A 26,546-nucleotide genomic window follows, 5' to 3' on the forward strand; every position below is an offset into this window, starting at 1 on the left:
GCCTCCCGCCTGCTCATCGCAGCACTTCCTCCAGCATGAGCCCAGCCTCAAGCCCCCCAACCCTCCCCCTCCTAAAGCACTGTGTCATCTAGCTGGGGCAGCTGCAGAGTGAGTAAGGGATTGCCCCCAGGGGGCCAGACATTTAAGGAACCGGTGACTCCTGGTGGCCTCACTGTTGGGGCAAAGGAAGGAGGAGACTGGCCGGCCTACAGCCCGGGTACTAGCTGCACCTCCAAAGCCGTGGACACAGCGTTTGAAGGTTCGGAGGGACTGGTTACACAAAGGTAAGATTTCCCTCATCCCTCAAGAAGGAGCAGAGCCTGCTACCTTCTGAGCCCGGAGAGGGACAGCAGGAGCTGGGAAGAGGTGGTCTCAGAACCTAGAGGGAGAAACACGACAGGCAGAGATATAGCATCGTGGTGGGGTGGGGGGTGAAGTTTACCTCCCACTGCCTAGCTCAGAACAGGGCTTTTGGGGGACCAGGAAGGGCACTAGACTCCGAGTCAGGAGGCCAGGATTCCAATCTGAGTGACCTTGGACTGGTTGTATCTCTCAGACATCAGTTTCCTCCTATACAGACAGGGGTTTAAAAACTGCCCTGCTGGTTAGATAAAAGATGGTGGGCACATGCATTCCCTGAAATACTGTATAGCTATTAACAAGAAGGAGGGTGTTTATGAGCTGGTATGGAGAGACCTCCAGGAGGTATGACGTGAAGAAAGGGGGTTGAATAGTGGATAGTAGACTACCTTACATATTAAAAAGGGGAACAAGGACAAAGATGTATTTTTCACAAAGGCCTAGAGACCACCAGTGCTTAGCTGTTGGGGGAGGGTTTGGGATATGGAGGGGCTCTAGAGTGGAAGGGAGCCTCTTCATAAAGATGTCTATATTGTTGTTTTTCTAACTATGTGATTGAATTACCAATTCAAAAAAAAAGTATAAGAAAAACTCAACCTGTGTCTTAACTAAGTCACAAAGAAAAAGCTGTAGAAATGAGCTGTCACCTGTCTTAGCATTCCACCAATGCCAGAGGTCCTCAGGGCCCAGGAAGAAAATCCACGGCTTCCTTCCAAAGCTTGCTGCAGTATGGCTTAGTCAGGAAGTTCCATCTTAAGTCTGACTTGATTTCCTTCTGAGAAAACCTCCAGCACTGTCTCCCTAGTTCCATGTTGCTGTCAATAAGTATCTTCAACTCCCTTGGGCCTTCCTTGGTTCTCCAGATAAACCTCAGCCCTACATGCTCTCCTCTCAGAACTTGAAATGGTTTGGGATTACTCCGTAAGGGACAAGCCCATTGGTCCTTGTAACCAGGCTTGGAAAGTGAGGTAGGAAGGGAAGAAGAGAGGCCAGAAGAGGCTTGCAGCCTGATCTTTGACCCTCTCCTGTGCACTGCTATTACCCCGTGTGTTCACCTGCCCTGTCCTCCCCCCCCCCTCTCTCTCTCTCTCTCTCTCTCTCTCTCTCTCACACACACACACACACACACACACACACACACACAAACATCTCTGAATCTCCCTCCTACTCCCTTGTCCTTCATGGCCTCATTCTCTCTGTCCTCCCAGGTGAGTGCCCACGCCTGCTGTTACCATGACAACCATTCAACACAAGCAGATGCTGCAGGAGCACATGTCCATGGAGTTCTCCAGCTCCACCACCCACGTGCAGACCTTCTCCCAGACGACCAAGATCATGGGAGGCAAGTAGAATGGGGGTGGGGGATCAGGAAGGGGCAGGCTTTCTTCTTCCACATCCACCCCCTGGGCAGCCTCAGTCTTTGTGACAACTGGGCCCCTCAAGATACCAAGAGCAATCCTATCCCAGCCTGTGCTTCCAAGCTGTGCCTTGATAAAGCTTCAGCCAACCATATGTTCACCCATAGATCAGCACTCCAGGAAAACAGTTTAGGGAAAATCAATCACACTGCTGTATGTGAGTGCCTGATGAACTCGTAATTACTTGAGGAAATCAGTGCCACAGGCAAACACATGCATCTCCAAAGGTAGAATTTCAGCCTGGAGGAAGTTAGGGAGGTATCATCCTTGTCTGCATATGAATAATGTTGAACCTGTTCCACTTAGGATATAGAAGACTTTGAGCTGCCCATAGAGAGAGGATGAACAGATAAACAAGTGACCTAAGCTTCCAGGCTCTCAGCCCTTGGGGACCAGACAGGGGGAGGAGCAGATCCGAAGGAAAGCTGAGAAATGGTCTCAGAGCAGAACAGATTGTTTTAGTCACGTCTCTAGAGAAAAGTGATTAAAAGATAGCTAGGGGCCAGGATATTGAATACCAGTCCTCCCAACCGTTGCTTCTCCCTCAACGGCCTGCAGAAGCAGTCCTTCAAAGGCTTCTGTGCACAGAAATCAAGGCCAGATAAGCATGCTGTACCAAGCCCTCCTGGTCTGTGAGGCAGAGCAAATAGAGGGGAACCTGAGACCAGAAGTTGCAAATTCAAGTGATTAGAGCAATGATTCTCAGCGCTGGCTGCACATGAGAGACATCTTAGTGTGGTGCTAAGAGGGAGAGGAGTGAAAAAAATAGCAATACCTGAGCCTCACCCAACTGTTAAACCAGGTGTTTGTTTTTAAAACTCTCCAGAGATTCTGCTATGCAGCTAGAGTTTAAAATCACTGGCCAACAGGGTCCAGGCAGGGAACATAAATGCATGAGAAAAGACAAGTGAACCAGAGAGGGCATACCCCATCTAAAAGGGAAGCCATATTATCTCCTGCTGGTCATTACCATATGAAAAACAATGAGAATCCAGAAGTCTGAATTTTTATATGAAATCTCACAATTCCTAGGTATAGGGCTACTTTTAATTTTTTTTATTATTAATTTTTAGAGAGAGAGAGAGAGAGAAAGGGAGATAGAGAAACATCAATTTGTTGTTCCACTTATTTATGCATTAATAGGTTGATTCTTGTATGTGCCCTGACCAGGGATCAAACCCACAACCTTGGCATGATGGGACGACGCTCTACCGGGCTAGGGCCATAGGTCTACTTTTTGTTTAAACATTGTAGAGGTCAAATAAAATACATGTGGAGGCTGAGTGGAACTGCACACTGCTTATCTGAGACCTCTGCTCACTATTTAACAGCATGCCGCAGGGCTTCTTAACATGCTTTTCTCTGTCATTCTGACTGGTGGGGATAATAAAGGCACCTCCTTCACTGGGCCGTTGTAAGGATTAAATAAAATAATCTCTGAAATATGCTTAGTACAGTTCCTGACAAAAGGAGGGGCTCCATGATTCAGAGCAATTGTTATGAACACACTAGACAACAAGATTTTGTGTAGTCTAGTGTACACTGAAAAACAGTTTTGTTTCCCATGTATAAAATTATATTACCACATGGAATATGCTCCCTCAGATCATGAGATTCCCATATATTGTCCTACTGGACTGCTGTTACCTGTCCTTCACTCAGAAATAGTGGCAATGACTGCTGAACCCACAGGAGGGCAGGGAGAAGGCCCACAGCAGAGCTCAGCTAAGTGACCAGGCCTTTCAAGCAGGAGCAGGCCCGCCCCTTCTAATACTACTGGGGGACAAGGACTTCCAGGAGAGAGGCACAAGAGATCAAGAAATTCCCCAAAATGACGTCTCCTTAAAAAAAAAATGGGGACTCAGGGCCCTGGCCCAAAAAGGGTGATTGACTATTGGGGGCGGGGTGGGGGTTTTGGCGCCCCCTGATGGTTGAAACTTGCCATAATACAATGACTCACCGACTATAGGACCTCCTTTCATGGCCAAAGCCGGTCCCCAAGCTGGCCTAAGGTGTCCCACCTTAGAAAAGGCCGGTCCTTCAGTCCAGGCCTGAGCTCCGCCTGGAGCCCATTCTGACCTCTCGCCTGCCGCTACAGAGGAAGTCGTGACGAGGAAATCGTCAAGCACTGTCGAGTTCTTCAGTTTGGTGACTCGGAGTACCAACATCCCTGAGGGCGAAAGTGTCCCGGAATTTGTGGAGAAGCCTCACCCGGTCACGGCGCCCGAGGGTACGTCGCTCCCACCCCATGTCTCCCAGGCCCCTGGATATCCCCTTTCTTCCCCAGTGTCCCAGCCACCCCACCGCCAGCACCTCCACAGTCCCCAATATATAAACACTGGCAGATACACGCCAAGGGTCCCTCTCCTGCCTGGGCTGGGGCGAGATCCCCGGAGGGCGGCAGGGAGCAGGCAGAAGGTACAGCCTGGAGGCTAAGAGGTGAACGTGGTCCTGTGCCCACTGCAGGGGATAAAGCTGTGTTCCGAGCCCAGGTCAAGGGGAACCCCAAACCCAACATCTCCTGGAAGAGGGAAAGTGGCATCCCCATCAAGGAGTCCGCCAAGATGTTCTACGACAGCGTTAACAAGGAGCACGTGCTGAAGGTGCCGGCCTGAGCCTGAGATCCAGTTGCCATGAGCCCAGAGACAGGGGACACACACACACACACACACACACACACACACACACGCGCGCGCGCGCGCGCGCCTGGGTCCTCTCACCCACGGACAGTCACAGCGAGACCCCAGAACTGGGAGGTGGGAAAAAAGACCGTCGCTGCCCTAGACGAGGGGCAGGATAAGAGAGTCCAGTCAGGAAGTGGGCCTTTCCAGGGGTGAACAGGGGACCAAAATTAGGGGCAGAGCAAGGCAGACCTCGAGCTATGCTGGAACAAGGAGGGGCTGGCACAAATGGGAAAGAAGGAGCATCCCAGATGGAGAGTGAGCCTGAGGAACCATGAGACCAAGCTATGGGCGTGGCTAGAAAGGGGCGGGGCCACAGTGGGTGAGGGATGCTGAGTTGGAGAGATGGAGGGAGGCGCTGGTCATAGAGGAGGAGTGAGGGTTGGGTTCCTGGACTTTTCCAGAAGAGCCTTATCAAGGTCGGATAATCCTTAGGTCTAACCAGCTTCTGTAACCTCTGGCTCCTGACCCTTTGCGGAAAAGGAGGGATGGGTCCCTAGGGGAGACCTAGGCCTATAATTATTCTCGTTCCACTTGATCCTGCCCCTATTCCCACTGTGAAAAGCAAATAGCTTCCCTGCTCCCCCAGAGACCCAAGTCAGTTCCCTCTCCTCACAAAGACCCATCATTGGACCCTCAGCCCCCCAGAGTGCCCTACTTGCCACCCCTTACACAACAAACTCATTCAGTCTGTCCAGGCGGTGACGCAGTGGATAGAGCGTCAGACTGGGATGCAGAGGACCCAGATTTGAGACCCTGAGGTCGCTGGCTTGAGCGCGGGCTCATCTGGTTTGAGCAAAGCTCACTAGCTTGGACCCAAGGTCGCTGGCTTGATGAAGGGGTTATTCAGTCTGCTGTAGCCCCCTGGTCAAGGCACATATAAGAAAGCAATCAATGAACAACTAAGGTATCACAACGAAAAACTGATGATTGATGCTTCTCATCTCTCTCCATTCCTGTCTGTCTGTCCCTATCTATCCCTCTCTCTGACACACTCTCTCTCTCTCTCTCTCTCTCTCTGTAAAAACAACAACAAAAAACAACAATAACAACAACAACAAAAAACTCATTCACACAGTAAGCCCCTTCTTAGAGCCCCCTGGGATATCATTACCATGCTACAGGCACCAAGACAGTCTTAGTCACCACTATTTCTTCAGGGGCTCAGCACAGTGCCTACTACATAGGAGTAACAATGTGTTAAAGGAAGGAATACTCAGCCCATTGTCAGGAACGGCAGATAAAATAACAACCCGGAGAAAATCCCTGTCTTCCAAGAGCTCATAGCCGAGTGGGAGAATCTCCGGCAGAATCAGACTACAAACACAGACACACTGCTACCTCAGACCTCCAAACCATAGAGGCTGTTTAGTCCTCCACACATACACCCAAAACTCGGCTCCCCCATTCCCCCAAATACACCTTTCTTTCTCACAGAAAGTCTCCTTACGGTCCCCTCCCTTGTCCCTTACTAATGGCCTGAATCTGATCCAGCTGGAGCCACTGACCTCGGATGACTCTGACAACTACAAGTGCATAGCGAGCAATGACCATGCAGATGCCATCTATACTGTGTCCTTGCTGGTGACAGAGGGTGAGCCAGCCCCCCCCTCCTGACCTTTCTTCTTAAGGGTCAGAGCCCCCCTGTCTGACCCTGTTCCTCTTTCTGTCCTCAGGTCAAGAGAAAATGGATTTCAAAAAGATGTTGAAGAAGAGGTGAGGCTGAAGGGTCCTTTGTGAAGGGTGCTGTCCCCCTGCCCTGCAGGCTGGAGCTTCTCGAAGGCCTTTCAACAGGGCTCTGATTTAAAGGCCCAGGCTCCAAGAATCCATGGAGTGGGGAGGGGTAGCTCAAGGTTAGGAAAGGCTCCCTCTGTCTTCAGAGGGAGTTGCTGAGTCCAAGCGTGGCTCCCATCTCCTCCCAGGACTACCCCTGCTCCCAAGAAGGAGCAGAAGAAGGTGACGGATGAGAAAGAGATGTTGGAGATTTTGGCCAACGTGCCCAAGAAGGATTTTGAGAAGGTCTGCATGGAGTATGGTTTCACTGACTTCCGGGGACTGCTCAAGAAGCTCAAAGGGATGAAAAAAGTAGAGGTGGAGGTCAGTGCCAATCTAGGGGAGGGGCCTGCAGGATGGGCCTGGGTCTCCCCAAAAGCACGAGTGCCTGGCCTGCACACTCATACTCAAAGGCATGCGTTCTACAGCAAAAGCGGAAAAGGAACTCAAGTTGTCTCCCTTCTACCACTCCTCTCTTCACCACTCCCTAATACTTGCATGGACTTGGAGTCAGACCTGGGTTCGAACCCCAGTTCTACTGCCTCATTAACTATGTGAAATTGAGCATCTCTCTGAACCTCAGTTTCCTCATCTGCCAGATGAAACTATACTTTCCTCTTTCAGTTGTTTTTGTGTTGTTGTTGTCATTCATTTACTCAACCAACTTGTCATTATTAAGCATCTACACTGGAAGTAGAAAACCTGGGTAATGGGCCCAGGTTCGCTGTAACCATACTATGAATGACGGTGCTTTTCTCTTCCCCTAGTATATCTGTCTCCCCCAGATCTTCCAGTTGATCGGTGGCAGGAGGTCGGAAAAGCATGGCTATCTAATCAGTCTAGTCAGACTTTTGGGGAGTTCTTCCAGGACTGGGGACACAGACTGGGCAGGCTTTAGGTGGCCCCGACACTGCCATTTTATTATCGCAATCTCTTAGACTATCCGGATTCTGAAGCCCCTGGAAGACATAGAGACCAAGATTGACACCACAGTGACCTTTGAATGCATCATGGAGCTGAAGGACCCCAATATCAAGATGACATGGGTCAAGGTGGGAGAGCATCTAGTCAGGGCCAGCCTGGCAATATCATTTCCTCTTTGTACCCCGTCCCTTCACAGACCCTCTTATTGTCCATCAGCCACGTCCTCTCTTCTATCCCATCAAGAGGATGCTTCCTGGTATGATTGAAACGGGCTGGGAGCTGGCCTCTAGTCTTAGCTGTCCTGCCACTTTGCTGTTTAGATTGAGATAGTTTCCTTCCTCTCCCTGTTTCAGTATACCCATCTGAAAAGGCTGGGCTAGATGGTCCTGAAGGTCACTGAGGATCTGTGCCTCCAAGAGAAAGCATCAAATGAACTCATCCATCTTATGAGTTCAGGCCTTAGGGAAGGTAGGGACCCTAGATCTCACTGAGCCAGATGACAAGGCTAGAGAGATCTTAGGGGCCTCCAGCTGTGTTTTAGGATCTTAGAGAGGTATACATGACACTTGCCATGACATGGCACAAGCTCAGACTGGCCTTGGGAACCTCTAGAAGTCTCCTAAACCACTTCATCTGCTTTTCTACCTGTTTCATGAGGCAGGGTACTGAACCACTGAGGATCCAGTACTCCCTGGGCAAGTATGATGTGAAGCAGCTGGGCACCAAGTACATGCTGGTTATTACCAATGTGAACACAAACGATGCAGGCATCTACAGCCTGTCCGTGGGCGACAAGCGGATGACTGCAGAGCTCAGAGTGCTGGGTATGAGCGTGGGCATCTGGGGGTACAGGAGGCCAAGGGGGAGGAATAGCCAGGGATGCAGTCCCTGGGAATATGGAAGAGAGGACTGTGGGGCTATGCAGGAAAGGACTGAATTGGGCTGGGAGTTCATGGGGCAGGGAGACATGTGGTATAAGGGAGAGCACTATGAGATAATAGGTGCCTTGGGCCAGTGTAGCATAGTGGTGAAGAGCACAGTCTCTGGAATTAGAGTATTGGGGTTCAAGTTCCAGCTTCTCTCACTTATGAGCTGTATGATTTGGGGCAAGTTATTTAACTTCTCTTTGCCCCAGTTTCCCCATATATAAAGTGGGCAATAATAGTAGAATCTATCTGTGTGAGAATTGGATGCATTAAAATGTACACATTGGCTAGAAGAGGGCCTAGCACATATCTTAAACTACACAAATACTCTTTAAAATTGCTGTTAAGGTCACTGGGGAGAAGATCATATAAATACCGTGTGAGGGGACTCTAGGATTCACAAGCAGAATGAGAGAAAGGACATTTTCCCCACCTGTGGGCTACAAGAGGCCAATGACATCTGAGTCTCATGCCCCCTTCACCATCCTACTCCCCAGGAGAGACTAAGGCTGCAGTCCAATGACTACTTTTTGCTGCAGATGAACCGCTGAAGTTCTTGGGAGAGATGAAGCCAATGAAGGTGACAGAGCGCCAGACAGCAGTATTCGAGATCCGCCTCTCCAAGAAAGTGCCCGACTTCGTGTGGAAATTCAATGGGAAGGAGCTGAAGAGGGATGAAAAATATGAAATCACAGTGTCCGAGGATGGTCTGACCCACACCCTCAAGATTAAGGATGCCAGGCTCAGTGACAGTGGCGAGTTCTCTGCGGAGGTGGGGAACCTGGTCCAGAAGGCCCAGCTCACTATTGACCGTGAGTGGTTGGGCCAGGGCTTGAGGGGTGGGCTTTATGCCACAGAAACCTCCATGTGAGCAGTCATCCATCCATTCATTCAACCCTCCATCTATCCCTCCATCCACCCATCCATCTCCTCTTTGCAGGACCCTGTGATGGGTACTAGAAAGAAAGAGGGTTTGCCCCTCCACTAACTCCAAGTATAGTGGGAGAGGCACATGTGGAAATGCAGTTAGAACAGAAGCTTTCAAGCAAGGAGCCAAAATAAACTGGGGTCCTATTGTCAGCTGGGAAATCATAGGCCAAGAAATGACTAGCCTTTGTGGCTCTATTATCATATATTACAGCACATCACTCTTGATTACTCACATTGTTATAACTAGTTTGGAGAATCGCACATTATGGTGGGTACACCAAGAAGCATGTCACACATGTGAACCACATGACACATGTGACATGTTTTATTACTGTGATGAAGAGAGAGACACAGAAGCTGTAGGAGCCTAAAGAAGAGACACCACCTGGCAATGAATATGGTGAAAAGAATAGGATGAGGTGATGGCCAAGCTTCACTAACAAGAACAAAAAGTAGTTCAGCTTTCAGAGAAGCAGGAAGAGGAGAGGACATTCTCAGCAGAGGGAATAGCATGTGTAAAGACCCAGACACCAAAGAGACAATGCAGTTATGGCTGCAGTTACAGGCTCAGTTTTACTTATGAGGAAACTGAGACTCATGGAATGAATGCATTGCATACAGTCAGCTAGCAAATAAGGGGCAGAGCTGGGACTCTTCCTGAAAGATGCCTCCATGGGTCACATGTTGCACATAAACACACTCTATGTCACAAGTCCCTGTGTTTTCTGGGGCCAAAAAGAGAAGCAGGGCAGCATGTAGCTGCAGGAAAGGATGTAGCAGGTTGGGGGCAAGTCCAAGTGTTTATCTGTCTGCAGGCATCCCCATCAAGTTTGTGAGCACCCTCAAGAATGTACGCGTGAAAGAGAGGAGCCGTGCGTGCCTGGAGTGTGAGCTGACGTCCAAGGATGTGACACTGCGCTGGAAGAAGGATGGGCAGCTGCTGGAGCGTGGCACCAAGTACAGCATGAGTCATGAGGGCAAGCGAGCAGAGCTGATCATTGAGGATGCCCAGCTCCGTGATGGTGGCGAGTACACCGTGGTGGCCATGCAGGATGGAGACCCCACGGAATACTGCAGTACTGCCGTGGTCACTGTAGAGGGTACACACCCACCCTGTCTGTCCCCACTGATCAACTCTGACCCTAACAGTTCCCTAATCTGGACATGGAGCAGCCCCCCTATTGATTCCAACCCTCCCCCAGACAATGCTCAGTTTCTACTTCTTCACTCTGACCACTCCCAGCTCCTAAATTCTAACCATCTCTGACTTCCCAGGTCCTGAACATCTCTACCTCCTTGACCCAGATCATCCCCCACCTCTCAAACTCTATCTGAAATCCCTTGACTTCATCCTTTACTTCCAACCTCTGTCCCCAGCAACCACGATCATCCCACATCACTTGACCCTGACCAACTCCTCCTACTCACTAGCCCTGTCAATTCCCCACAGACCCATACTACCCTCAATTCCCAGTAACCCTGGGCATCCCACAAACCAGCAAAACCAAAACTAAACATCCCAATTCCACTAACCACCTGCATCCCCACCAACTATTCCCCATCTTCACTGAGCATCCTAAATCCCCATGACTATTCTCTGATGATCAGCTACCCACCCCCCAGATTAGTCATCTCCCAGTCTTCCTGGTTGCTGTTTCCCAATGCCTCTGACTTTCCCCAGCCCTCACTTACTTGCTTCTATCCCCACACTGACCATTTTCCAGTCGCCCATTGACCATTTCCAAACCTCCTGCTCATCATAAACGATTTTGATAGACACTGCACACCTGCCCCTTCCCGAAGTCTCCGCTCCCTTTCTTCTCAGAGCGTCTGGCCACGGTGAAGAGTGGCATGTCCGACGTGCACGCGTCCACCGGCAGCCCGGCTGAGCTGTGCGTAGTGCTGAACGACGAGAAGGTGGAGGGTGTGTGGCTGAAGGATGGCAAGGAGGTTGGAGCAAGGGCTAGCTAGGGAAGGGGACCAAGGAGGAAGGGGGTCAGCGGGTATACACTCGCACACACGCCCACCCCTCGCCCCCCAGATCACGGTCACGGACTTGCCAGGCGTGCAGATCGTGAAGCAGGGTGCAGTACACAAGATTATCTTCCCCAGAATGGGCCCAGAGTACGAGGGCAAGTACACATTCCGAGCCAAAGGCGCAGAGAGCGAAGCCTCGGTATTTATTGCAGGTAAGGTCGCCACCCATTGTGCACAAACCTCAACCAAGCCTGCCCCGCCCACATGTTCATAGCTCCTCCTCCACCCCGGACTCCTCCCCCCACCCCTGCTGGGCTAGCCTTCCTTACCGCCCCGCCCTCCAGATCCGCCTACCATCGATCCCTCCGTCCTGGAGGCGCTCGCCGCCCACCCAGTGACTGTGAAGGTGGGCCACACTGCGAACATCAAGGTGCCCTTCCGGGCAAAGCCACTTCCCAAAGTAACGTGGTACAAGGACGGTGTGGAGGTGACAGAGGAGGAACGCGTGTCCATGGAGCGCAAGGAAGACCAGGCGCTGCTCACCATTTCCGACTGCGTGCGGGAAGACAGCGGCCTTGTCATGCTCAGGCTCAAGAATGACCACGGCTCAGCCACGGCCACTGTGCACCTCAACGTGCTGGGTGAGGGCAGGACCCTGGCTGGGCTGGGCTGAGGGCACCTGCTGCCCAGTGTTCAGAGTAGGAGGTAGACTGGAGACAGAGTTAGAGTTCAGGTTGAGAATGGGATTGGGCTGCTGGCTTTGTAGCCAGAAGCTCACTTCCCTAATTAGGTGGCCTTGGGCAAGTCAATTAACCTATCAAAACCTCAGTTTCTCTTGTAGAACAGGTGTTGTTGGTTTTGTGTGTGTGTGTTTAAGTATCTATTTCAAGAGACTAAAACACACAGCAGAATGCACACCACATAATAGACCTTCAAATGTATTCATTGACTTACAGATGAGAACATGGTTGGAAGTACGGTGGCAATGAGGTGAAATAAGTGGGATTTTAGGGATGGAAGTGAGGTTGGTGGGGTATTGGGTTGTAAGTGAAACAGTACGGGGATGGGAGATAGGGTTAAATGAAGTTGGAGAAAAAGATAGAATAAGGGTGGAAATGGGATTTGAGATAGTCAGAACATAAGGTTAATGAGAGAGATAAGAAGTTGGACTTACGAACTCTTTCCATATGCAACACACATACACACCATCCCCACCCCTCTTCCTGCATCCCCACCAAGCTGTGGGGTGTCAAGTCCAGCTCAGCAGCAAGACTTAGCGCCTCCTCAGTGTTCTCAGTCCTGAGGCCACAGAGGTAAAGTATCCCCAGCTGTCCCTCAACCCAAAAGGGACCAGTAGACATGTAATTATAACATAAGACAGACGATAATACCAGAGAACACTGGAATTCTGGAAGCTCAGGAGAGAGAGAGAGACGTTGTTGTTGGGAAGGGGGATGAGGGAGTATCTGCCAAGGCCCCTCAGGTCTTTAGTCTGCTCACACCTAGGCAGACAGGAGTCTCACGGGGGGTGAGGGGAGATTAAATTCTTTGGACAAGTCTTAGAAGGAGGGTCAGTGGACACAGGGAAGGGTGAGGGATCCAGAAAGTTCAGAATCTACCTATGTTCCAGTCTGGCTGAACCTCTGGTGAGTGAGATGAATCATTCTGACCATTTGCTCCAAAGCCCCCATTCTGATGCCATCTTCTGTCCTCAGACCGTCCCAAGCCCCCCCAGGGCCGTGTGGAGTTTCTGGAGCTCTCAGGTAATTGTGTGCACATGAAATGGAAGGCCCCAAAGGACAACGGAGGGCGGCCTGTGACACAGTTCATAGTGGAACGGAGGGCAGTTGGCAAGAAATCCTGGATTAAAATAGGCGAAGTGGACAGCAAAGTCACCAAGTTCTCTACCAACAAAGTGGAAGAGGGAAAAGCCTATCAGTTTCGAATTCTGGCCGTCAATTCAGAAGGAGTGAGCGACCCTCTGGAGTCAGATGAAGTGTTTGCAGGAAATCCTATCGGTCAGTGAGAGAGCCCCATGCTCCTCAGGGAATCCAGGGGTCAGGATAGGGGCATTCAGCCAGTGAGGAATGCTGGTCTGTGGGGAATTTCACAGTGTCATTTCTCTAACCACTCCATGAGACAGATGAATTCCAGAGTAAGAGCTGAACATCGTTTGGGGCATGAATTCTCAACTTTTTCCAATCAGACCACATGCACAACATACTCTTGTGTGTATATCCGAAATGGCGCAATTCCAGGGACCCGATTCCACTTATGATGTTACTTTAAGGATAACCTTGAATCCATGCTAAGTATTTTTCCAAAGAAAATCTTTGATACCCTGGCCAGTTGGCTCAGTGGTAAAGCATTGGACCGGTGTGTAGAAGTCCTGGGTTTGATTCCCGGCCAGAGCACACAGGAGAAACACCCATCTGCTTCTTCACCCTTCCCCCTCTCCCTTCTCTCTATCTCTCTCTTCCTCTCCCACAGCCAAGGCTCCATTGGAGCAAAGTTGGCCCAGGTGCTGAAGATGGCTCCATGGCCTCTGCCTCAGGTGCTAGAATGGCTCTGGTTGCAGTGAAGCAACAACCCAGATGGGCAGAGCATTGCCCCCTGGTGGGCATGCCGGGTGGATCCCGGTCGAGCACATGCAGGAGTCTGTCTCTCTGCCTCCCTGCTTCTCACTTCAGAAAAATACAAAAAAAAAAAAAGTCTGTGACAACTTCAATATTTTACTTATGATTACTATTTAATTACTTTCTACATTTCTTCCAACTGATCTCCATGTCCTAGTGTGTCAAGACAGTACCTTAAGAGCATTGGAGGTGACACAGGTTAGAAGGTTTATGTCAGTGATTCTCAATCTTGGCTACACAGTAGAATCACTTGAAGTCTTTTTATTTTTTATTTTTATTCTTTTTTTTTTTTTTTTTTTTTTTTTTAGCAAAAGAGAGAGACAGAATGGGGGACAGAGAGGAAGGGAGAGAGATGAGAAACATCAATTCTTAGTTGTGGCACTTTAATTGTTCATTGATTGCTTTCTCATACGTGCTTTGACCTGGGGGCTCCAGCTGAGCTGATGACCCCTTGCTCAAGCCAGTGACCTTAGGCTCAAGCCAGCAACCTTTGGGCTCAAGTCAGAGACCATGAGGTCATGTCTATGATCCCACATTCAAGACCGTAACCCTGTGCTCAAGCTGGTGAGCCCAGGCTTAGGCCAGCAACCTCGTGGTTTTGAACCTGGGTCCTCAGCATCCTAGGTCAATACTCTATCCACTGCGCCACCGCCTGGTCAGGCTCACTGAAGATCTTTTTTAAAATGTCGGTGCCTGGCCTTGGCTGGGTAGCTCAGTTGGTTAGAGCATCATCCCGATATGCCAAGGTTGTTGGTTCAATCCCATCAGGTCACATACAAGAATCAATCAATGAATGCATAAGTGGAACAACAAATTGATGTTTTTCTTTCTTTCCCATCTTCTCTCTCTAAAATCAATCAATAAATAAAAATTTTAAATGCTGGTGCCTGACCTCTACCCCAGACCAATCAAATTAAAATATCTGGAGGTAGACACTAGTTATTGGTATGTTTCTTTTTTAACTTCCTACTTCAGATTAATATGCAACTAGAGTTAAGAATCATGGATTTAATCGTTTTTTAAGGAGGAGGCCAGAAGTTAGCATGGAGTGGACAACTGTCTATAAGCTCCCTCTCTCAACTTCTGCCCTGTAGAGCCCCCTGGTCTTGCCTCCCAGCCTCAAGTGACTGATGTGACCAAAGAGGCCATGACCATCACATGGAATGCCCCCACCCAGGATGGGGGAGCCCCAGTACTCGGCTATATTGTGGAACGAAGGAAGAAAGGCAGCAACCTGTGGGTGCCTGTCAACAAGGACCCCATCCAGGGTGAGTTCCTAGGGACAGAGGCCCAGGAGGAAGTAAGGGAGGCTTTGCTGGGTGGACTATGTACCCCTGCTTCTCTGAACATACTCGCTCCCCTCACTCCTTTGGGGATTTTAGCAGCATCCCATGACCCTCCCTTCATGCCCTCCTACCTCATGGACCTCCTGGCCTCATGACCCCTCCAATTCCCATTTCAGACACCAAGTGCACAGTGGATGGTCTCCTGGAGGATACAGAATATGAATTCCGAGTTATAGCTGTGAATAAGGCGGGCCCCGGACATCCCAGTATACCATCCAACTCGGTGGTGGCCAAAGACCCTGTCAGTGAGTTTGGGGCTGCCAGGCCCCAACCCATAGTGGAATTAGCCCATTCACAATAGTGAGAGGATTTCTTCTCTGGGAAAGTCTAATGGGAGGGGTGATATCAAAGAGTCTTCACTTTGTGGGAGCTGTCAGCTTACTGAAGGAACAGAATTCAGACACATAGTCAGCAAATGAAGATTGAGAACCAAAGATAGTGAGGAGGCAGGTTGGAAAAAAAAGTTTTTTTATAAAACCTTGAGTATTTCTGATCCTGGGCTAGTAGAAACATGGTCGAGCGTGAAGTAGGGGCGCTAGGTGGATGGTTGGGAGGATGTTGCTTAGGAGTTGAGGTGGGGGTACTGCATGTGAATGGATGTGGTGGAGACAGATGAATCAAAGGTTGGGGTTTTGAATACAGAGGGTTTGAATAGGTAGACTGTTGATTTTGGAGGATACTGACTTCAAGGGTGAAAGTGTTGTCAGTGAGAGAATTGAATTTGGAGGTCGTTGAGTGTACAAGGCCAGGTATTGAGAGTCTTAACTGTGGGAGTTGGAGATAGAAGTTGTAAAGTTAGGTTTCGGGACTGTTGAGTGTGGGCACTGGCATGGGGTTGAGTGGAGATGAGTTTGGGGGCTGACTGGATATGTGTTGTGCTCCAGAACCCCCAGGCCTGGTGCAGGGCTTGCACGTGTCGGATTCCTCCAACTCCAGCATATCCTTGGCCTGGCGGGAGCCTGCGGAGGGAGACCCACCCTCCGGCTACATCCTGGAGATGCGGGCTGAAGACAGCAAGGAGTGGTCCAAGTGCACAAAGATCCCCATCTCGGGCACCTGCTACACGGTGGGAGGCCTCACCGAGAGGCAGAAATACTTCTTCCGAATCCGGGCTGTGAATGAGGCTGGCGTTGGGGAGCCTGTGGAGCTGGACGAGGGGGTCCGTGCCATGCCACCACCAGGTGAGGACACAGAGGGCTAGGGGCTTAGGCCCCAGTACTCAGCTTCTAGACCTTCCTCCTTGGGACCTCAGAGAAAATTGGGTCATGCTGTGATCCAGAAAAAGTCATCGTATTTGTTGTGCCTGGACAGAGTCAGGAGTGACCCTAGGGGCTTCCCCACCAAAGAAAAAATCATTATGTGCCAAAATAGGTGTGAGATATATAGAAACAAATAAGACACTGGACCTGCCCTCAAGGGTCTTACATACTCTTAGAGAGACAGATGAGAAAACAAATAAATGCTTCATAGTGATGCAGGCTGTTAGATGTCTGTATGGCCTGTAACAGGGGCATGGAGGAGGAGAGGTTGGGAAAGGTTTTGGAAGGAAGGCCTAAAACTCAGTCTTCTGGAAAGAGAGGTCCATGTCCCAACCTCTGTCTCCTTTATCTCAGCGGCCCCCAAGTTTGACCTCAGTGCCCGGCTGAAGAGTCACATGGTGGTCCGTGCTGGAACAGCCCTCTGCATCCATGCTGCCTTCTCTGTGAGTCATTCCTGACCCTGACCCCAGGTGCCCACTATTTCACTGATGGCTGCTATAGCTCTCATAGTCTCTGCCTCTGATTCTGCCCCTCGCCAGACACCTGACACTAGAGCCTGGCAGGAGACTCCTCAACATTGGGGGAGAGCCTGCCCCCAAATACCACCTAGGTGACCCCTGGTACCATCTCCTGTCACCTCCAGGGCTCACCACCACCCAATGTGATCTGGCAGAAAGATGGCATCCCCACCAAGGGCAGGGAAGCCATCTCCAAGGGCAAAAACCACTCCCAGTTCCTCATCAACAGCACCAAGCGCTCTGACTCTGGAGTGTACCGCATCTTGCTCCAGAATGAGTTTGGAGAGGCACACTATGACATCCATGTACGAGTGACAGGTATGACAGTGGGCAGAGGCCTCAGGGAACATCCCTGCACACTCTCCAAAATATAGCTCCCACTCCTGCTTGAGTTCCTATCACTATGAAGTTCCGCCTTGAAATAGTGAAGGCTTCTTCAGTGCAGCCAAGTGAGATTTTTATCAGCCTTTGCCTTAATGCAGAGGGTCCTGAAGTCCCAGGGCCATTGAACTAGGACCAAACCCTTGTTTCAGTTTCTGCAGTCATCCCTGGTGAGCTTCAGGACATATGTAGAGTAGGTCCAAAAAAAAAAAGTAGAGGATGGGTGACAGGCAGGAGGGACAGATGAAGATAATCCATTAAAAATTGGGGCAACCTCTTAGGGGCGGAAGCTTTAAATCAAGTCTCAAACCCCCAATGGATGAAAGAATGAACTTTTGTTGAACAGCTGCCACATGCCAGGCACTTACCCAACATTTCTCTGATAGTTGTTAGTCCTACTTTGCAAATGAGGAATTGAGTCTCAGAAAAAACAATTTGCCAAGTTCTCAGGGCTCGTAAATGGCAGAGCTACACCTTAGAAACAGGTCTTTCTGACTCCAAGACACCAGTCACCTGAGACTCAAAGGGTTTGGCAGGTGGCTAGTGTGGGGGCCAATATTTCAGGCCCCCCAGGGTGGCTGACAGATCCTCTAACTGTTCCAGATTTTCCACGGCCACCCACAAACCTCCAGCTGTTTGAGGAGGTCCCCAACACAGTGACTCTGACCTGGAACCACAGCCCCGACGTGCAGGAGGACGGAGAGGCCCACTACGTCATCTTGAAACGGGATGCCAGCACCGCCACCTGGTTCACAGCAGCAGAGCGCGTCTTCAGCAACAAGTACACCGTGACTGGGTTGCTCCCTGGCAGGAAGTACTACTTCCGAGTGTTGGCCCGGAATGAAGTCGGAGACAGTGACCCGCTGGACTCCAAGGATACTTGGCTTGTCAACAAGGACAAGAGTGAGTCAGGGTATTTGAGGGTTCAGGTTACATCTGAGATCCCCGATGGGACGTCAGGGTTTACAAGAGTTACCCGAGATCTGAGGTAAAATCAGAGCACCACTGAGGCTGAGGGTGAGCACTGTGAAGTCGAGCAGGAAAGTAAAGGTCAGGAAGCCTAGGGGAGAAGATACCTGTGGGGTACACTGAGGGGTGGGACTAAGGTGGAGGTGAGGAGGTGCCTTTGGGGACAGGGCGGTGGTGTGGGGCTAGAGGGAAGGGCGGGGTGTAGTACTGAGAGGGGTCCTCTCTGAGCCCAGGGGCTGAAGGCAGTGAGGACTGGAAGGGTCTCCCAGGAGCAGGGAGCAACGTGAAGTCCAGCAACCGTGGAGGGCAGGGATGACGGGTGGGACAGTGTCAGGAAGAGTGAGATGCAGGGCTAATGCAGGGCTGAGCCCATGGAGGCTGGGAGGACCCTGAGAAAAACTTAGAGAGGGAATTAAGAGCAGGGTAACAACTCGGGTCTGGGCAGCTGGTGGCTGAAGTCTAGGACTCCAAGGTCTGGAAAAGTAAAACCCTATGAAGCTGGATTGGGTCATGGAACCCTAAAGCAGCAAGGGGTGGAGGAGGAACTTTAGGAACCAGTAAAAAGTCAATCCCCAGAGTTGGTGGTGTCTGGGAATGTAACCCAGGTCACTGGAATTCCAAGAGCTCAAGGGTTCCTTCCAAGCTCTGACCAGTGGTGGGTAGGGGCCTGGAGGAGCTCACGGCCTCTGCATCTCACCCATGCAGTCGAAGACCTGAGCTCCAAGCTAAAGCCATACCAACAGAAGGACTGGCGCCATGCACCACGCTTCCTGACTCTGCTCAAGCCACACACGGTGCTTCGCGGTCAAGACTGCACCATGACCTGTGCCTTCCTTGGGAACCCGAGGCCCACGGTGACCCTCTACAAGGGTGACGTTAACATCACGGCTAACTCCAAGTTCTGGTACAACTCCACCAGCGGCGTGTGCACAATTGTCATCCCCACCTGCACACTCAAGGACAGCGGAGAATACAGCGTGCTGGTGGAGAATGAGCTGGGCAAGGACCGCAGCAGCTGCATGCTCACCGTCTATGGTGAGAAGGCTACAGGATGGGGTGGGGTGGCATGGGGGTGGGGATGGGGGTGGGGTGGAGGAAGGCTGCCTCCCATCTGGGTCAGTGGCACAAAATAGTGGTCTTGTTGGTTGTTGACTCTCTTCGTATGGTTGGCAAAGTTTTTCATTTAATCTGCCATCAGGTGGTGTAGACATTGGTCATAGTTGGTACATTCTGCACCCTCAATGTCATTCGTTATGTCTCGGGCCCCTGCAGACATTTGGGAGTTTACAAATGCTCAGCAGACCGTAGTTTGCAATCCTTGGTAGGCCTGGACTTGCCTAGAAAAAGACACTGGTCAGTCTTAAACCAGACTCACCAATCTCAATCTCTCCAGCAGGGTCATGAAAGGCATCTTTATGTTACAAAAAAATATTTTTTTAGATTTTTTTATTTTTAGAGAGAGGGGAGAAAGAGAGGGAGGGAAGGAGAAGAATCAACTCGTGATTGCTTCACTTTAGTTGTTTATTGATTGCACTGTGGGAGAGAGCTACCTTTCATACCACGGCTGCTGACAACTCCATTCTGGTTGTAAGCCATAGGCGCAAGGTCCTGGCTCCACCACTGACCAATGGTGTGACCTTGGCAAACCACTCTGAGCCTATTTCTCATCTGCTTCTGAGGGTTGTTGCGAGGCTTAAATGAGATAGTGTATGGAAGTGTCTGGCGAATATTAAGTGCTGAATCATTGGCAGCTCTTGGCTACACACACTCAGCTGACCTTGGGAGACTGGAGTGGGGACCCAGCATGGGGAAGAATTGAGGGTCCCAGGTAGGGTCCAACCCCTGGTTCCTACATAGTGACTACTAGTCCAGCATTGTGGGGTTTCCCTTGCCCCTGGCATCACTAAAACAAATACTTGCTTTGCTCTTTCAGACAAAGATGACAAATCAATTCTAGCATCAGTCACCGAGAGCCTCCAGAAGAAATCAAAGTACCTTATGTGAGCCCAGCCCAGTCCAGGCCACAGGATGCTGTGATGTGGGGCATCTTAGCCTGTCCTCTGCCTGGCCCCAGTAAGGGAAGCCCAGTTTGCTGTCTGGTGCATGTCAGTGTAAACACTCAGTGAAGGGGTGGGACAATAAACTGACCGAGCTCACCCTTTACTGTTCTTGAGGGTCCTGTACAGCTGGTATATAGCAGGGACCAAGAAGATGGGAGTAGACAGAATTGGAGTGGGGATGACAGAACCCAGACTGCTGAGAGCCTGGTCCAAACTCACCCACACAGGGAATGACCTGCCTCCTTTTAACTGGGCCCTTGCCTTCCCCTCCTCCATAGCCACACTGCACCCTCCCCTCTCAGGGCACGGGTGGGCAAGTCTTACCTGAGTCATCCTTCTCCCCGTCCTGCTTCCTCCCATTTTTTCATACCAGGTAGGTCTGTCATCAGAGTTCTGGGGTTCGAGGGGATCAGGACCTTTCCTCGTTCGTGTCCAGGGTTCCCACTGTTTGAGAACTAGAGCATCTCAGGGCTAGAAAGGATGAGTCATCCAGCTCTAGGTTTCAACGCTTGTGTTTTTGCAGTGGAATCTTTACTTTAAAAACACCTTAAGCCTGACCAGGTGGTTGCACAGTGGATAGAGCATCGGACTGGGATACGGAGGACCCAGCTTCGAGACCCTGAGGTCACCAGCTTGAGCACGGGCTCATCTGGTTTGAGCAAAGCTCACCAGCTTGGACCCAAGGGCGCTGGCTTGAGCAAGGGGTTACTCGGTCTGCTGTAGCTCCATGGTCAAGGCACATATGAGAAAGCAATCAATGAACAACTAAGGTGTCGCAACAAAAAACTGATGATTGATGCTTCTCATCTCTCTCCGTTCCTGTCTGTCTGTCCCTGTCTATCCCTCTCTCTGACTTTCTCTGTCTCTGTATAAAAAAAAAACCTTAAGAAGCTCCTGGGCCTAAAACAAGGATAAGGGTCTTTGCACCTCATTTCTCCACTTACTCTTTTGCTACCATCCACTAAATATTTTCATAAAAGTCCATTTTTGAAAATCACTGATTCATCCAACACCCACAAGGGACTTGAGTTGCCTTCTATCACATTCCCACAACTGTACAAACTGTACAACCTCTCTACTAAGGGAGTATTCAACACCACCCAAGGCTTCCCTTTGAATTCTGGGTCAGAGCACTGCCCATTAAGATGCAAATGTCCCTGGAATGTGGGGGACACATTATTCTGCCAGGGCTTCACATCAAAAGTATGAATCACCCAGTCTAATCCTATTCCTCCCAGCTGTTCAACTGAGCCCTGAGTCCAAGAAAAGAGAAGATGGCTGAAGGGAACCTGCATCATTTTGGAGCAGACAGCAAGTCTAGGGTGGGTTAGGGAGGAGACTACAGCAGGAAGGGGGACACTGGGTAACGAAGGATCACCAAAAGTGCTGGGCACCCGTGCACAGGCCAGTGCATCAAGGACAAATTTGGACAGTGGCAAATACTACCCATCCCCCCGTCCTCCTCAACTACATCCTCACCCACACACGTGACCAGGGAAGTGAAACCCTCTCCAACCAGCAGTGTTACCAGAGCCAGGGAGCCAGCCTGGCGCCAAGATGCACTGGCCAGTACTGTGACCCAGGCTGTGAGGACATCCAGGGCCCCTGGCTCCATGCCCCCACACCCTCCTCTCCAGGGAGGCATGATCCAGACAGAAAGATAGACAAGCGGGGCAGCATGGCCCTTGGTTTTTATTTTTTCATATGAACAGTAAAGGATGGAGTTGTCCCATCCTTGCTCACCTTGCATTGAATGTGCCTCGGGTCTTATGACCCTAGAGTGTCATCGGAGCCCCCCTCCTCTTGCTCCCAGTGCAGCAGTAGCAGGGAGAAAAGCACGGGGGGCAGGGGGGCTCGGGGACTTCCAGCTCTCCGAGCCAGGCTCCGCACCCTTCCAGCAGCTCCCTGAGGCCTCTCCCTATAAGACTTTAACAGACAGCAGAACACAGATGGCAGAGAAAGACACAGGCGGGGAGACAGATTGCACACACACAGACCCACACAGGTTGGCCCCTTCCTTTGGCATGGTTCACCCTAGCCCTGGGGACAGGGTCTGAGGGTGGTGATGTGGGGCCTGAGCTCTGGGCTGGCCTCTGAGAGAGACGGGACCAACTTGAATTCTTGATACCCCAAGCTCCCAGGCCAAACAAGTCCCGTCTTTTGCCTACCTGGACTGACACCTTCCCACCCATCACATAAGAGACTGAGATTGTTCAAGTAACAAGGATAGATGAGGGAAAGGGAGACTCCACCACTATCCAATCTTCCCAGCGAGGGGCCTTCAAAAGGGGCTACAAGCCCTGGCACAAATTTCTCTCCTTCCCCTCAGCTCTACATTGATCAGAAAGAGCGGCAGTGGGTGAGCCAGACTCCTCTACTTAGTAGAACAGGGGAGAGGTCAAGGAGCTGAGCACCATCGCCCTCCAGAGGGGCTATGACGATCCCAATGGGGCTGAGGTGGGGAGATGTCTACTTCGGGCTCCAGCAAGGAGCATTTGTCTGGCTCTTTTTAGCTCTCGGCATTGTCCTGGACCTCTAGCTTTGCTAGAGAGATCTTTTCCTGCTCACCCCCTCAAACTTGTATTTTCCAGGAGGTACTTGCTGCTTCAGGCTGGAACTGCAGCCATCCTGAACCAGCTCTTGCAGGTTCCTAGGTTCTGGGTCCCAGTCCCAGGAGAAGAGAGGGGTGACCAGACCCTAGCCCCTCAGTTGGCCTTGCTCAGTTTGTAGTCTTGTGCTGGCTCCCGGCTCTCGACAGCTGACAAGGCAATGAGCATCTGGGCAGCATAGTAGGTGGACATGATGAGTGCCCGCGAGTAGGGCACAGGAAAGCAGAACTTGTTGATGGCGATGGTCAGGTCTGAGATGATAAAGAGCACTGCACCACTGCCCGCTGCCAGCTCAGTCCAGCGCCAGGCTGCCCCGAGCAGCCGTAGCCCGGCTAGAGCCCGCCAGCCCATGAAGCTGACAAGCGCCACATAGACTCCCACCAAGTAGGTGAAGGCACCTGAGAGGCCCGGGTAGAGGAAGGCATAGAACAGGCACGACAGCACTGCCATCACCAGACCTGTCCGAAGAGCCAATGGCTGCATGCCAAAAGCTGAGGCGTAGAGCATGTGGGTCACAGCAAACATCAGTAGACCTGGGAGTAAGAGAATGAGGGGTGCTGAGGGCAGGCTCAGGTGAGTAATGAGTAACAGGGGCTGGGGTGGAGTGGAGTGTTTGGGATAACCCAGGATCTTTGTTTTGGGGGTAGGAAGACATCTATAAAGGTAAAGACACCCCCCACCACCACCACTGACTCTCCTAAGGAACTCCAGAACTATCACCAGATCACCAGCGAGGTCATCCTCCAACAGGGGCACCACAGTTTTTGGTCTCAGAACCCTTCAGAGTCCCCATATTCTTGTTCAAAGCTCCCAAATCCTTGGCCCCCTAGGACTTTCTAATCCCCAACCCCCAGGATTTCTCCCAGGTAGCTACTGTAGTAACTGACCGTGCACAAAGTAGCCCTGGTCCTGCCAGATGAGGAAAGCATCACCTAGGGCGGAGAACACGAGCCCCACAAAGATGCGGGTGGCACTGGGGTGGGCCAGCAGGAATCCTAGGCCGTGGGCCAGAAGGAAGAGCCAGAGGCAGAAGATGGGGAGGCACTTGATGAGGGCGCTGACCCACGATGGGCTGGACGAGGGCAACCAGAGCACAAAATACACGCAGGTGGCCTTGAAGAAGAGCACCAGCTTGGGCCCCTCACTCTTCACCTGGAGGACACAGGACAAGGGCAGGACTCAGAGCTTGGGAGTTCAGAAGGCCATAGAAGAGCTCAGAGCCAGCACCTTAAGCCCAGATATTCATCCCAGAGACAGGCCCACCTCCCAACTGGGGAGGATCGATTGACACATACAAACCAGTTTGGCCTGCCCCAACTAGCCATCAGAATGTGAACAAGCCCATCACTACCCTGAGGCTTAATTCATTAGGAGGGAGAAGGGCTCCACTATTCGTCCATTTTTGGCCCTGGGGCAGGACCAGCATGGTCACTCATAGGGCAGAAAACAAACCTTGGGATAATGGCCCCTCCTGCAGCCCAAATGCTTCTCTCTTCCTGCCCCCCTCCTGTCGCCTCACCAAAGTCCCTTTAGCCCCTCTCTGCCAGCATCAGCCCTCAGCTGTCTGAATAGAGTGCAGTCAGCAGGAAACCACAGAGACACCACAACCAGCCAACTCGTGATCCTCAGTAATGGGGCCAGGACACAGGTTTAAGGACCTGGCAACACCAGGTAAGTGCCAGGAATGTGTGAGGTAGTGCCCTGCCAACCACTTGGGGCCCCACAGGCTCTCTCCTCAGCCAGTCTGCTCCTCAGCTTCCACCCCAGCTAGCCTAAAGGTAACCATGCCAGGCAAGGAGAGAAGATAGAGATACTGACTGAAGAAATGGACCCATGAATGGAGAGCAAGAAAACTGTCCCTGAAACACTAGCAATTTCAGGGATCTGGGGGTTGGAGAGTTGTGTCAGTCTCATTTCCCAGAGGACAAGAGCAACTCAAGGCACATCAGAAAGAGAAGCAGGAGTGAGTGGGGGTTCTCTTCCCAACTTTTGATCTGAAGCCAGCAGACAGGCTGTGAGGAGAAGGGGAACTAAGAGGGGGAAGTTGTAGCAGCTGACTTGGTCTCAGCTGGATTAGCAGGGGGGAGGGCAGCTAAAGAAAGGTTGTATCCAAGGTCACTATGGGCACTCTCCAAGCTGAATGAGGGGGGCTGCTGCAGATATTTCGAGTATGTGATCCCCTGAAACTCCTTTTCTTGGGCTTCTGGTACAGTATCTCTACATTATTCAGAGCAGCCGAGCTGCCCTGTATACCCACACTCTGCCCAAAGTGACTGTGCCTCTGTCTGGGTGAGCTGTCCAGCACAGGGCTCAGGGGACATACTCGGATTCCCAGACCACCAGTTACCTAGGGACTGATCAGACTGTGAAGAAAGAGGTTGGGAAGAGGAAGATGGATGGGTCCAGGTCTAAGCCTGCCCTTGCTCTGTCAGATTGAGAGCAAGGAGAAGAGATAACTACGTGCCTGCCTTCCTCTGGAGATCCCCCCCCTTCCAGGCTGGGCAGGACAGGGCACAGGTAGAGCGGGAGACTGAAGGAGAGGAACAGCCCCCGCTGTCCCCAGCTCTCCCCAGCATCCACCTACTAGCCCTGGAAGCATCAACGTCTGCTGCATACCCCTCCCCCAACGCTATATTTCCTAGAAGAAATAGGCAGTAGTAGCTCAGTAGCTGGGGAACCTTTAACAGTCAGGGAGAACTCAGCACTAGAGGAAAGATGGGGAAAAGAGACAAAGATTAGAGTTGATAAAGTGGGAACAGGGAGAGCTGTCAATAGAGAATGACCCCGCTTTTTACAGGGTGTTACCAACGATGCTGAGACACAGCGGCGTCCCCTCCCTCGCCCCAGACTTACTTATAAAATGAGGAAGGGGAGGAAACAAATTTGGGATAGGATTCCCAGGAGGGCCCAGTCACCCGCCTGCCCTCCCTGCCCTTCCCACGCCTCCCTATAGTCTGCCCACGCAGAACTCGGCAGCTCGCTCCTGTCCCCGGCAGCAATCCCACCGACCCGCGCCAGACACAGAGATCAACAAAGTCACGCTTCCGAGTCACGTGCCCACGGAGTACCTCCCTGCCGCTGACAGGCGGGGGGCGCGCGGCGGAAGGGTGCCGTGGTTCTGGGGAGCCGGAGGCCTCAACAGTGACCGCCTCCCGCCCAGGGACGCCGCCACTGCGTGACCCCTGCCCTCGGCCCCCAGAGGCTTGGCCTGCCGCAGGGCAGTACCCAGGCCGGTGGGCTCCGGCCGCGCAGAACACACTCACCACGGTGACCGGGGACACCATGGCGGCGGCTCCCGGCACCCGGCTCTGGGTGCAGCGCCCAGAACGCTCCAGGTGCCAGGTGAGGCGGCGACGAGGTATCAAAGCTCGGGGTGACGGACAATAAATACCTCCCGCGCGCAGGGCGCTGAGGGGCTCCGTCCGCGATCCCCGCGACGTCACCGCCCGGGCCAATGGGGTGGCTGGAGTGCGAGGGGGCGGGGCCTGGCTGGAGACGCCGGCCAGGCCCGGGGGGCTTTTAGCTCCCAGGGGACGGAGGGCGGGGCCTCCAGGGAAAGCTCTGCGGAGGCGTCCCAGAACAATGTGTAACCCCAGTTTCTGGATGAGAGGCACGTTTGGGTGAGACACGAACATTCCTGTCCTGGACACACGGATACACACATTTTCTCATAACCCGGTGATAAAACGCAAGGACAGGTTCCCTTCAGCCTATAAACACGCAGTCCACATGGACACAGTGAAACCCATAACCATTAGTGTGTACACACCGACAACCAG

General features: G+C 51.6%; 2 protein-coding genes across 3 annotated transcripts; one reads left to right on the forward strand and one right to left on the reverse strand.

The window, feature by feature from the left end:
* Positions 1-23: 23 nt before the first annotated feature.
* IGSF22 (immunoglobulin superfamily member 22) lies at positions 24-20,245 on the forward strand. Its single transcript, XM_066364637.1, has 23 exons — positions 24-284; positions 1,569-1,702; positions 3,877-4,008; positions 4,245-4,381; positions 5,954-6,053; positions 6,136-6,175; positions 6,382-6,556; positions 7,171-7,284; positions 7,818-7,980; positions 8,622-8,894; positions 9,828-10,112; positions 10,838-10,962; positions 11,054-11,201; positions 11,334-11,630; positions 12,705-13,007; positions 14,720-14,893; positions 15,088-15,216; positions 15,856-16,152; positions 16,585-16,673; positions 16,874-17,066; positions 17,733-18,032; positions 18,804-19,133; positions 20,032-20,245. The coding sequence occupies exons 2-23, from the start codon at positions 1,594-1,596 to the stop codon at positions 20,100-20,102; spliced, it is 3,984 nt and encodes a 1,327-aa protein (XP_066220734.1). The 5' UTR covers positions 24-284; positions 1,569-1,593; the 3' UTR covers positions 20,103-20,245.
* A 137-nt stretch (positions 20,246-20,382) lies between these two features.
* Positions 20,383-26,205, reverse strand: TMEM86A (transmembrane protein 86A). Of its 2 annotated transcripts, XR_010748946.1 has the most exons (4): positions 26,031-26,205; positions 23,655-23,919; positions 21,902-23,300; positions 20,383-20,602 (listed from the first exon to the last, which is right to left on the reverse strand). XR_010748946.1 is itself a non-coding variant. In XM_066364650.1 (3 exons), exons 1-3 carry the CDS (start codon positions 26,049-26,051, stop codon positions 22,864-22,866), a joined length of 723 nt encoding a protein of 240 aa, XP_066220747.1. In that variant the 5' UTR covers positions 26,052-26,205; the 3' UTR covers positions 21,820-22,863. The 2 variants fall into 2 exon arrangements, 1 of the variants encoding a protein (XP_066220747.1); XM_066364650.1 differs by lacking the exon at positions 20,383-20,602 and having other exon boundaries at positions 21,820-23,300.
* Between the last annotated feature and the right edge of the window lie 341 nt (positions 26,206-26,546).

This window comes from Saccopteryx leptura, chromosome 1 (genome assembly GCF_036850995.1).
Source record: "Saccopteryx leptura isolate mSacLep1 chromosome 1, mSacLep1_pri_phased_curated, whole genome shotgun sequence".
Classification (NCBI taxonomy): Eukaryota; Metazoa; Chordata; class Mammalia; order Chiroptera; family Emballonuridae; genus Saccopteryx; species Saccopteryx leptura.